Below are 13,352 nucleotides of genomic sequence, written 5' to 3'. Positions count from 1 at the left end.
AATGCCTGCTTCCAGTGCGGCGTGGTGGAAAATACTTGTTCTCCAGCTCATAGCCTGGCTGTCTCGTGCTCATCCTTGAGAAAGGTCTGCCCTTGCTCGTTCTATCCAAAGTAGCCCTCACTTCACCTCCCTCCTCCCCCAGCCGGAGTGAAGGGACCTCATCAGTCTTATTCCATAGAAGCAGCTTGATGGATATTTTTTGACTGATGCAGACTTAGCCAGCCTACAGGGATGGGTCACCCCAGACAGTCGGAGGGGCACAGCGTCACAGCCAGGTAATCCTTCCATGCCACATATTTTACTATGAAACAAGAAGCTGACTTAATTTTCAATTAATGACACCAAAGGGTTAGAGGCGAGGAAGGGCGATCTATTCTTACAGGATAGGTCAAGTTTGGCAAAAATATGAGGAACAAAAATACCAGGAACTATGTCTCAAGCATCCCCATACTTTGCTCAAGAGATCAAGAGCTCCCGGGAGCAGGCGATAGCTTATTCTAGTCTCTCTATTCCTTCATCTGGCACAGTACCTGCATCCAGGAGGTGGCAAGCAGAATGATGGGTAGATATATGAATCAAATGATTCTTTAAATGTCTTTGCAGGTGCAGGTAAATAAAAGAAATATTCTCCTCTTTGTTGTCTCCACTGCAGGGAGAGCTGACCGCTTTCCCCATCACCTCATGTCTCAGCCACCTGAGAAGACTCGTTCCCACCACTCATCATTGGTCTTTGAAGGACAGGTGGGTAGGTACAAGCATCCCTGACTGGCAAGCTTGGGTCTGAGAGAGTCTCACATGCCCCCAGGCAGCTAAACTCTAGCAAAGGATTAACTAACCGATGTGTTAGTTAATAATAAAGCGTACCCATTCCAAAGGACATTTCCTTTTAGTCTGATGGTTCTTGAAGAGACGTTAGCATGCAAAGCCACCAAGTTATAATGGTCAAATGAGTATATCAAATGAGTATGATGATAAAACCATCAAATTGGAACAGTGATTAGCCCTGAGAATCCAGTGGAAAGCATTTTCGTTGCCCCCAAAGAAACTCTATATCCATTAGCAGTCACTCCCCAGTCCCCCCGTATAAATGGAGTCCTACAACATGTAGTCTCTGAGCATCATGCCTGCAACGTCATCCATGTTGTAGCAAGTAACAGTATTTCATTCCTTTTTACTGGCAGACAAGGTCCCTTGCATTGCTATACCACTTCTATTTATCCATTCATCAGCTAATGGGTTCTTGTGTTGTTTCTCCTTTTTTTGTTACCCCTTTGAATTTTTTTTTTCAAAAATATGGCTCTTTTATGTGTTTACTTACTCATTTATTTTTGCTTCTGCTAAATTATTCTCTAGGAACATAAGTGGGATTCCAGGACGAGAGCTATGAAGATATTGCTAGGTATAGTCATAACATTTTCCAGTAGAAATGTGCCAATTTATTTTTTTCCTTTTTTAGTTTAAATTTTGGTTCACACACAGTGCAATATTGGTTTCAGGAGCAGGATTCAGTGATTCATCACTTACATACAACCCCCAGTGCTCATCACAAGTGCCCTCCTCAGTATCCATCACCCATCTAGCCCATCTCCCACCCACCTCCCTCCGTCAACCCTCAGTTTGTTCTCTATGGTTAAGAGTCTCTTGTGGCTTGCTTCCCTCTCTTCTCTCCCCCGTCCCCCCAACTGCCCATATGTTCATCTGTTTTGTTTCTTCAATTCTGCATATGAGTGAAATCATATGGTATTTGTCTCTCTCTAATTGACTTATTTCTCTCAGCATAATACATTCTCGCTCCATCCACATCATATCCCTCTGAATTTTGAAGACACTTCCGTGTATCTTCCCCTATTGACCAGTTATTACTGCAGTCTTATGGAATCCTGTGTGTGTGACTTCTAACTTTCATTCTATCATCTTTCAGAATATTCTCTCCATTCCTAACGCTAAAATTCTGTGATAGTGTGCCCTGGCGGGTCATTTATTGTTATATATATATATTTTTTATTATTTTATATATATATATATATATATATATATATAATAACATATAATATATTATTTTATATATATATATATATATATATATATATATGGCACATCTTCTTTAGTCATTCATCTGTTGATGGACATTTGGGCTCTTTCCATACTTCAGCTATTGTCGATAGTGCTGCTATGAACATCAGGGTGCATGTGCCCCTTCGAATCAGCACTCCTGTATCCCTTGGATAAATACCTAGTAGTGCAATTGCTGGGTCATAGGGTAGTTCTATTTTTAACTTTTTGAGAAACCTCCATACTGTTCTCCAGAGTGGCTGTACCAGTTTGCATTCCCATCCATGAGTAACTTTGGACTCCCCCAAAGCTTAATAACTAATAGCCTATTGTGAAGTACTAATAGCCTACTGTTAACCATTACCAATAACACGAATAGTCAATTAACACATATTTTGTATGCTATCTGTATTATATGCTCTATTCTTATAATAAAGTAAGCTACAGAGAAGAAAATGTTATTAAGGAAATCATAAGAAAGAGAAAATACATTTTACAGCACTGTACTGTATTTACTGGGAAAAATCCGCATATAAGTGGATGTGTGTAGTTCAAACCCATGTGGTTCAAGGGGTAGCTGTACTCTTAATATATCTGTTTGGTAAGAGAGAACGGCTGGATAGAATGTTATTTTTTTTTCCAGCAATGACATTTTCTCTTTCCAAGTAGTTATTTTTCCAACTCAATTAATAATTAGATTTGAATCCTGTAACCCTACTGCAACCCGTTGCTAGAATCTTGGGGCTCGAAACACAAACCGTGGCAAAGTCCTGCATTATTAACACTTCAGTTGTTTCTTCCTAAGCATTTTAGGACTTACTGTCTAGGATTAATCTTATTTATGCACTGGAATATAATACAAAGTAGTGACTTAACTGAGTAGAGCTTTTATATTTATTGAAAGTATGTATTTAGAAATCTGTTTTAAAATGCCAACCGAGAGGGGCGTCTGGCTGGCTCAGTCAGAAGAGCATGTGACTCTTGATTTTGGTGTCATAAGTTCAAGCCCCACGTTGGGTGTAAAGATTACTAAAAGATAATAATAAAAAAATAAACAGATAAATAAAATGCAAACCTGGACTGATATGAACAGAAAAATAGTTTCGATACTCCCCATTTTATATAAAATCTTTATGGCAAAGAGACGCTGGATTTATAGATGCAAGAGTGTAGGAATGGTCGAGAATATGCAATTTTCCCGCACCATCTGAACACGCCCATTTCCTACAGAAAGCCCACAACCCGCCACAGAAGAGGCCATCATCAGATCAGCCATCCTGCGTATTTCGTAGGTGGAAACAGCAGAACAAAAGCAAGTTACAGCCTTCAGTGCCGTCATCAGTTACAGACTCCTTCAGGGGTAAGCTTGAGATTCGAAATAAACACAGCTTACCTTTCACAGCAGCAGATTTTTAAGAAGCTAAATGAACACACTTGCGGAGGTACGGCGTTGTCAGACCCTCTCACCGATTAATAACAAGACGCACCAGCAAGCATTTAGTCAGCAAGCGGTCAGTGTGTTAGACTCCACGTTGGAGCAGGGGACACAGCAGCCACAGCCCTTGCCCTCCGTGAACATGCTGATCACGGAGACAAGGAGTCCTCGCAGGTGATCACCGGTGCCACACGGGCTGGGACTCCAGAGCTGGACGAGGAGCATTAAACAATTTTTAATTGTTTTTTTGCACACTGTGGACAGAGTGCAGCTGACCAGTCCGGCGTCCTGCTTGATTTACTTCTCTCGGAAGCGGGACTGATTCTAATCCTTTACACGCTACTCACAGAACCAGTTTTGTTTCTGAGAAGTTTAAAAAAACCTTTTCGGGCAGCTTTAAATCTCTGAGCAGCGATGTTGGCAGCTATTATTTCTTAGGGCTTACAGACAAGTCAGCTGTACAGGAGATTTATTTGAGTACCTAGCCCACCAAACCCAAATTGAGAGGGGAAAATTCCCTAAATTTAAAAATTTAGGGGCGCCTGGGTGGCTCAGTCGGTTAAGCATCCGACTTCGGCTCAGGTCACGATCTCATGCATGGTTCGTGAGTTCAAGCCCTGCATCAGGCTGTCTGCTGTCAGCACAGAGCCCACTTTGGTTCCTCTGTCCCCCACTCTCTGCCCCTCCCCCACTTGTTCTCCCTCTCCCTCTCTCTCTCAGGATAAACATATAAACTTTAAAAGTATATATTAAAAATAAAAGAAAATAATACATTTAAAATGATGCTTGTGTAGGAGCACCCAGCCGGCTCAGTCAGTGGGACATGCAACTCTTGGTCTGGGGGTCGTGGGTTCAAGCCCCACAGTGGGTGTAGAGATTACTTAAAATTAAAATCTTAAAAAAAAAAAAAGAATCTTGTGCAATGTGGTAATTTCTATTCTGCCTCTCAGGACTTCTGAGGGAGTAAGTTGACCAATAAAGTGGGGCCAGGTGCAGTTCGAGGAGCCACCTTCTGTTCTCTGTATTTCTATCGGGCCTTTCTCTGAGGGCTCAAAGGTGCTGATGAATAATCAACCATACCAACACCAGAGGTGTCCTAACCTCCCAGAAGCCCGCGGCGGCGCACATTTGCATGAGAGGCTAAGAGCCAGGCACAGATCATTTTGAAAATCCAACTCTCTCCCTTACTTCCAACCTCAGTGGTTGGGATGGAGGGCGGCAAAGCTAGCCGGTTCGCCTAAATAAAGGAGGTCGCACCCCACTTGAAGCTGTGAGCGGTGGGGCTCCTTCCAGTCCTAAGATTCAAAGAGCGGGGCTTTGGAGGCTGGAGGAAGAGCAGTGGTGAAGGGAAGGGAGGGGCGGGAGGTGGCTTGGAGGAAGCAGAAGTCAGCTGTTTTCAAGTGCGGATTACACACACACCCCAGGTGTTTGGAAACAAGCTCCCCAAAGCACTCAGCAGTCTGCATTCCTTCCCACAGCTCTCTAAGAAAAGTGTCTCTTCTGGCTTAGGAAGAGTCAGAAAAAAATTGCCACTCCAACCCCCTCATCTTAATCCCTCGCCATTTGAGGAACAATAGAGAAAGCGCACCTGACAAAGGCCTTGGGCTCAGGCCAGGTTCCTCTGCGCAGTGTGAAGAGCATAGCGTCAGCTCCTGTTCCTTCAAGTCTGGAGGCGCGATCCAGCCAAGCCTCTGATCTGAGTTTCTTCTGGAAATGCGGAACGCTGCCACTGGAAAGACGGCTTTGGTGTGTAAATAAACCATCTGAGGCCGGTGCTTCTAGCCGTCGTCCTTCTGCTTTGCCCCACCACTTTCTCTAAACTTGGAATTACTTCTCTTTTTCAGATCTACCTCTCTTGCCACACAAGACTAGAAAACACAGTGACACCGAGACGCGTTTTCACAGGCTCGGAAGCGGGCACACTGCCTATTTTCAAGCAGCTGCAATTCGAATGCTCTGTCAGACGCGACTCAATGGAGAGAACAAAAGCGTCATCAGATGCATCAGGCTGAGGTTACCAGCCTTGTTTTCAAATGGTGTTCCTCCAAGGACTCTCCGGAAATAATGTCAACAGTAAAAATGGACTGATTATCCAGGCAGTAAAATCTAGCACAGGTGTTCATGAGGGAAAGTTAGAATCACATTTTACTCTTGTAATAATTTTTGCAAGAGCCAACGGTGCCTGGATTACGCGATGGAACGGACTGAGGGTTGGAGGAGCTCCTGACCCACCCGCTCTGGCTCTTCTGTTCTTTCACCTCCCTGAAGCTGAAATCATCGGACGGGAGAAAACCTAAGCAGCAAGAAGGAAGATGGTCTATTGTGGAGTGCTTTCCTATTCCGAATGGAACAAATGCAAAGATTCTTCACTGGTCAAGAATAGGTAGATACAGGGGATCCTGGGTGGCTCAGTCGGTTGAGCGACCGACTTCGGCTCAGGTCATGATCTCACAGCTCGTGAGTTCGAGCCCCGCGTCGGGCTCTGTGCTGACAGCTCGGAGCCTGGAGCCTGCTTCAGATTCTGTGTCTCCCTCTCTCTCTGCACCTAACCCACTCGCATTCTGTCTCTGTCTCTCTCAAAAATAAATAAACATTAAAAAAAATTAAAAAAGAAAAAAAAAAACAATAGGTACATACAGTCCCAGAGGTGAAGACGCTGGGTGGCATTTTCACCAGCGGTTACTATGGCTACTCACCCTCCTGGGTGATAATGACAGATGACAGTAAGACCACGAAAGAGAAGCCCAAGAGACTCCCAGAGTACAACCCCAGGCCCTTTGATTCTCCCCGAATCTTTTCCAACATTGTATCTTTCTTGGCAGCTGTCATTTCCATGTGCACTGGAACATGAAATCAAATGAGGAATTTAAAAAAGAAAAGTTGATGGGGCAGCTGGGTGGCTCAGTCAGCTAAGCATCTGACTTCAGCTCAGGTCATGAACTCACAGTTCATGAGTTCAAGCCCCGCATCCGGCTCTGGGCTGACAACTCAGAGCCTGGAGCCTGCTTTGGATTCTGTGTCTCCCTCTCTCTCCTCCCTTCCTCTACTCGCATGCTCTCTCTCTCTCAAAAATAAACATTAAAAATTTAAAGAAAAGAAAGAAAAGTTGACCCAAGGTGCATTTCTGCAACCGCCCTGAGGTTCCATCCTATAAGTGACTTCATGTCAACTGCCTTTTCTGTATGCTTTCCAAAGTGTTTTGTTTCTCTTATCTTTGCTTCTAGTGGACTTACCATTCCCACAAAAGAGGCAGAAACTTTGAGGAACCGAGGTTACAAAAAAAGAGAGATAGGTAGATGAATGCAATATAGATGATGTAGCCCACGCCTGCCCAAAAGGAAACAGTATCTCTGCGGTTTAATTTGATGGTCAATACGCTATCTACCTGATTGATTAGGACACGGTCAAACGTCAATAGTAACGTCCAAAAGTGCACCAACGATAGGAGAGGATGAAATCCTAATTACTTTGGTTTCACCACCACTCCTGACACAGATTTGCCTTAAATGTCAATGTCACTTGAAGACTGAAACGCAAGTTGTCCAAATAAGTGTCTGGCAGAGGATTTAGCTTCGTTCTAGAAAAATGAATGAAGTTCTGGAGCGAGTAATTTTATTTCTCAGAAGAGGCAGGAAAATCCCAACACATAACATTTCATCAATTCACCAGTTAGTAGGTGTGGGTGCCTCTTCTAAATAAAGGATCAGAGGCCTCAATGGTGGCACCAGAGTTGAGCAGGCATTTCCCACCCCTCTGCCCTGCAAGGGCTTTCCCCTTGTCAGCCCTGCCGATAGACAGCTTCTGGACCTGGGTCCATCAGGCCTGTCAGGTGCTGCCCGCCCCTTCCCCGGGTTCAGCCCCTCCCCTCTGACCGGCCACCCAGGAGGTGCTAAGGTATCAGCTGCTATTGTCTCAGCCTCCTTCCTTTCTTTCAGAGCTCAGCTGCCTGACTCTCAACACCCATTCATTCGTCTGGCAAACATTTATTGAACACCTACTCTGTGCCCAGTGCTAGGCTCTGTCCCTGGAGGTGAGCCCCCGCCCCCTGGAAATCCACAGTCCAGTGCCACCAGCGTGATGTCAGGCAAACAGTCACACTAACACACCCCAGTTACCAGCTGCAAAAGCGCTATGAACGAAAAATACTAGGAGATGATTATGAAGAAGCCCTTGTCTGTTCGGTGAGGGAAGGAGCTAGGGCCCTTTCTGTGAGGATGAAGCTGGCATCTGAAGAACAGGTAGCAATTAACTGGCTGAAAGACTGGAAAGTGGTCCAGACCCAGGAAGGAGAATCTGCCAAGACCCTCAGGAGGCAAGGAGTATTATTTCTTCTCTTAACTCTGAGTTACTTCTTGTAATTATCCCCAACAAAAAGAGCTTGGAGGTGGGGGGGGGGGGGGGGGAGAAAAGAAAAGAACTGCATCTACAAGACCTGAAGTTCTTTGCTGAGCAAAAGTTACACAGAAGTCAGTTCAGGAAGGGAGGACTTTCACATATGAGGCCGCAGGGTTTGGGGAGGGGTGCTCCTCGTACCCTGGTACACTCTCCTCTCTTTTAGTACACAAGCTCTGCCCCTGCCCACCATACCCCTTGTTTCTGCAGGGCACAGCCCCCCCAGCTCGAGACTACATTTTCCAGCTTTTTTCGAAGTCAAGTGCGTCCACCTGATTAAGTTCCAATGGGATTCACATGGAAATGAATGTCCCTTCCTTTAAGGGAAATTGCTTGTTTTCCAGTTCCTCTCCCCCTCTCTTCCCATGTTCTGTTCCAACAGAGAAAAAGCAGCCGGGTCCCCGGGAGGCCTGTGCTGCAAAGGGCACATCCCACATCAAGGCTGTTCCGTGGCCGAGCAGGCAAATGTGGTCTTCAATTTAGGGCTCTCTTTAAGTTAGCCCGTCCCCTCATGAACATGGGAGTGGTTATCTTACGCAATTATTTTGTCTTTATAATGCCAACCAAAACAGAAGTCATGACCACAGTCACAATCGAAAAGATAAATCTGATTATAGAAAAATTTTGTTGGGTAGCAAACACAAGCCAAACTAAACGCCAAATGACAAAATTGGAAAGCAATATTTGCAACACATGACAGACCAGAGGCTAATACTACATATATTTTAGTAACTATTTACCACTTGTGTTGAGTACTTTATGAGACTGTCTTGAGTAATACTGACTGTAACCATGTGAAGCAGGCACTATACAGCACAATGACCAATCATGCGCTCCAAATTCACCGCTGATTCGCCGAGCGGTTTGGGGGAAATGACCTAAAATAAGGATAATAATACCTTCTTCGTAGGATTATTTATGAAAATTAGATGAGACAGCATTGCTCTGAACAGTCGGGCAGGCTATGCCCGCACAAAGGTAGGGATGCCTTTGTCTAATTGGTGCAAAGGTGATTTATGGACGAGGGGCTCTCAAATGAGTTAATGCTGAGTGAAGTACCCGAAGCAGGTCCTCAGTAGAAGTTGACAGTTATCCTTTTTTAAAATTTTTTTATTATTTTTTTTTAATGTTTATTTATTTTTGACAGAGAGAGACAGAGCACGAACGGGGTAGGGGCAGAGAGAGAGGGAGACACAGAATCCAAAGCAGGCTCCATGCTCTGAGCTGTCAGCACAGAGCCCGACGCGGGCTTGAACTCACAGACCGCGATATCATGACCTGAGCCAAAGTTGGACGCTCAACCGACTGGGCCACTCAGGCGTCCCGACGGTTATCCCTAACATTAACATTACTGCTTTCAATCTCCTGGCCAGAAAACAGGCTTGGAGAGGCTGTGATTTCTCCCTGACAGGGTTAATGCAAAGATTCTATTAGATGGATAACAAAAAGTCAAACAATCCAACAAAATTTGCCAAGAACATTGTTCACAGAAGAAGAACGCACATACGAAAAGATGGCCAAAATCACTCATAATTAAAGAAGTGAATGTGGAAACGAGAAAGGAGATATTTTTTGTCTATGAGATTAGTAAACTTTGGTTATATTGAATCTTGAATAAGGATGTGAGGAAACAGTCTCTCATGCTGCTGATGGGCTTGTTAATTAGCATGAGGCTTCTTCTGACCCAGAGTTTCAGAACTAATCATTGAATTCCAAATAAAACAATGCTTTACATTCTCAGGGTTTCTGATCTAGGATAAATGCAGGGGTGTGAATAACTAGCCAGCTGATCCTGGACGTGCTCAACATTTGACCAGCCACTGACCTGTCACTACAAACAGGCTTTCTCTGACATTTTCATATTTATTTTAGTTTTAGTTACCAAGAAATTTACCTTGGTTAGGGGGAGATAAGATGCAAACTTTTGAAATTATGGCCTCTAAGCAACAAAACAAAAAGTGTTAACACGAGTGCTTAAAATTATTCCATATGAATCATTCACTCCCCTTTGCCTCTTAGAGACTATACAACATGATTTAATCTTTTGTTGATGACTCAGGGTCAATATTAATGAATACCAAGGACCCTTTCATCTCAGAACTCAACATCAAATTGGTTTATATTATCTACAAAACCAATACATTAGGGGGACTATTCAATAAATGATGTTGGGACCCCAGGTGGCCTTCTAGAAAAAAGAAAGTTGAATCCTCATCTCTCATCCAAATAAATTACAGCGGATTTTTGAATATAAAAAGCTTTGAGTGGGGTGCCTGGGTGGCTCAGTCGGTTGAGAGCCTGACTTTGGCTCAGGTCATGATCTAACCGTTCATGAGTTCAAGACCCGCACTGGGCTCTGCGCTGGCAGCCTGCTTCAGATCCTCTGCCTCCTTTTCTCTCTGCCTCTCCCACTCTCTCTCTTTCCCTCAAAAATAAATAACATTTTTTAAAAAGTTAAAAGAAGTTTTGAATATAAAAAAACAGAATTGTAAATGAAGAAAACATGCGAGAATTATTTTATAACCTCAGAATGAGGAAGGCCTGGCAGCTTTGACACAAAAATCTAGAAGCTCTTAAGGAAGATACTAATATTTGATGATATAAAAATGATACCCATGAGATAAAAAACAAAACACTGATACAAAGACAAAAGGGAATATCAGGATAAAATACTGTAACTCCTATTAGAGACAAAGGGCTCAATCTTCCCAAAATAGATGCAACTCTTAGCAATGGATAAGAAAATTACTAATATCTTAAAGGACACTATTATCACAAATCCCACAGAAGCTACTTGCAGCCTAGTTACTTCCCTTTTTGGTTTTTCCTTAGCTGGGGTATCTTGAGGGCAGAAACTCTCTCTTTTTTCCTTTTCTCTTGTGCCTGGTCCAGCGCCTGGCATGTCATTGGCATTTCATGAATTTTTCACCAAATTAAGAAGCTTCATATGTTATATATTGAAATGTCTAGTGTTTCATTTGCCAAATGCTTTCTCACCTAAGAAGATCGGTCCAAACAATGCTCTCAGGCAAATCATGTATTTTATTTTATTTTTTCTAAGCAGGAAAGTGTCCATTAATCTTTACCTTGTGTTCTCATCTTGACACTTGACTCATCCATGATCAAAGGCAGTCTACTCCATTCCCAGGTTTATCTGTTCAGAAAATAAAAAACAGGCATTCAGAAAATAAACACTATTATTTACTGAATGCTTAGTGCTTTACACACGTTATCACATGTAACCCTTCGAACAATTTAGGTTATAGCCATCTAGGCCTCACACGTGAGAAAATCAAGTAGATTCAAGTGGCTTTTAGCTGGTGGTACTATTCCCTGAGTTAAATATGCACCAAAGCTGAGTCCGGAGCCCAGGTCTCTCTGTCTTCAGAAACCAGAGAACTGGAACATTCTGCTTGATTGCCAGAAATACTTCTGAGACCTTCCATCACAGGTTCCTAGGAGGCTCTGCTTTAGAAGGACCAATCTAACTAGTGCCCCACAATGACATGCGCTCCCTCAATTCAAGTTCACTCCATTTTCACCTCCCAAATCTCCATCTAAGATTTCCTTTCCCCCCAAACCATCTTCCCCCCCCCCAAATACATATTAAAACATTCATATGAAGTGCTCCTTGACTTTCCCACCACTTGTATACTCTTTGCTCCTTAGCATGGCTCTCAACCGTCTCCCACTGCCTCTCTGCTTCTGACGGACGCTACAGGCACATCCATGGTAGCCATGGCTTCTCCATGTCACCTCCAAATGAGACAAGAGCAGGAGTCCTACTATTTGAGGAAGACTTTGATTGATTCGGATACCGCTCACTGATCTCTCCAACTTGGGAATCACTTCTTTATCACTTATGTGTATCTACAAAGCAGCACTTTTCCTCATTTTTAAAGTTTGGAATAGGTAATTATGCTCCCAAACTCAAATGTCAGGATCATTGTGGGGGTGAGGGGGAGATTAAAAAGTATACAGCCTGCAGGCATCCCACTCTAAGGGTTCAGACTCCATGTGGGCAGAGTCAAGGCATGTGCATTTTAACAAGCTCTCTGGGTGACTCTGACACAGGACTCAGAAGCACTGGTTGGAAAATTAGGTCAGTCCAGCTTCTCCAATCTCAGCCTTGACTGGGTGGGGTCAACTCAAGAAGATCTAGACTAAGGGAGCAGCCATAGGTTCAAGGTTCAAGCCATAGGTGGTTCTTCTCCTTCTCCTTCTTCATCATCATCGCCATCAAAAAACCATCTATAGAGTGCCTATTATTTGAAAGTAACTGCTATTCTCAAAAGGTAGAGACAAAGCAAAGGTCCTAGGATAGAAAATCTGGGAACTGTTTATTTGTTTTTGAGAGAGAGAGCACAAGCGGGGCAGGGGCAGAGAGAGAGAGGGAGATGCAGAATCCCAAGCAGATTCTGCACTGTAAGCACAGAGCCCGATGTGGGGCTTGAACTCACAAACCATGAGGTCATGACCTGAGCCAAAATCAAAATTCGGATTCTTAACTGACTGAGTCACCCAGGTGCCCCTGGGAACTGGGATTTTAGAGGAATGAATCTTAGTTCAATTGGAGGTTGGTAAGAAGAGGTACAGTGAGGTAGTAAAATATATGATGCTTATACAAAAATTTTATGTAAAATGGAGTCTAGCAAAATGATAAAGCCACTAATACTATAAAATCCACTAATCTTTCTCTGTTTACCAGACACAGGTTGACTTAAGATCCTGGTTACATCTTGACCTGTCAATTCATACAACTAAAGAAGAGAACTGTTTTTTAAACTTCTTGATTCATTCATGGCAAACCATGACAGGTTTAGGACCAATGCATTGGGCAAACCATGGAGGGTGCTAGGGCCATGCTGTTTCAGTAGGAGAATGGACTCCTTTCATTCAGGCTGGATGGCCAAGACTATCCATTGTTCTGTCAGTGGAGAAGTCTAGGTCACAGAAGATAGACAGGAAGACAGGAATATAGACAGAAGATAAGAAGATAGCAGTTAAATTTATTAATTACATTAAACATAGGTCACAGAATTCTTAACCATTTTAACTTTGGAAAGTGTTGGGTAATGACCACTGCTTCATACTGAAGCTCCACACCTGTCTTTTCAAGATAGCAGAAGAATTGAGTTCTCCTAGGAGGAAACTTCTATCTTCATAGACATCATATGCACGGTTGGGTGAGGGTTTATAAATTAGCATATCTTATAGATAAGTTTTGCTCATCTGAAAGCCTAATTTATCCTTAAAAGACATGCTTATTTCAGTATTCCCAGGCAAGATAAAGTGACCTTGGGGATTGTAAACCTGTAGCCTGAGTCTCCTGGGTCCCTTGGTCCTCTGGGTCATAGAGAGTCAGAACTTTCTCCTGTCTGAAAGCTATGTGAATGCAGAGATTCATGGCTTATCATGTCTGCCTGGAGCCAGGGCCAGGATCTGTCATGCTCAATATATATTTCTGGAGTTC

General features: G+C 43.4%; 1 protein-coding gene across 2 annotated transcripts in view; it reads right to left on the bottom strand.

Annotated features, from left to right (window-relative positions):
* Positions 1-12,743, bottom strand: part of TEX37 (testis expressed 37) — a 52,624-nt gene extending 39,881 nt beyond the window's left edge. Inside the window, exons 1-3 of one of the 2 annotated variants that reach the window (XM_049652101.1) lie at positions 12,723-12,743; positions 10,966-11,033; positions 5,076-5,216 (exon numbers count right to left, since the gene is read on the bottom strand). In XM_049652101.1, coding sequence (XP_049508058.1) covers positions 5,076-5,128 — 53 coding nt within the window. In that variant the 5' untranslated portion in view covers positions 5,129-5,216; positions 10,966-11,033; positions 12,723-12,743. Of the gene's footprint in view, positions 1-5,075; positions 5,297-10,965; positions 11,034-12,722 lie in introns of those variants that run through there. The other variant, XM_049652106.1, reaches the window with a different exon arrangement.
* Between the last annotated feature and the right edge of the window lie 609 nt (positions 12,744-13,352).

Source organism: Panthera uncia (genome assembly GCF_023721935.1).
Source record: "Panthera uncia isolate 11264 chromosome A3 unlocalized genomic scaffold, Puncia_PCG_1.0 HiC_scaffold_12, whole genome shotgun sequence".
Taxonomy (NCBI): Eukaryota; Metazoa; Chordata; class Mammalia; order Carnivora; family Felidae; genus Panthera; species Panthera uncia.
This window is presented reverse-complemented; position numbering and strand designations above follow the sequence as displayed.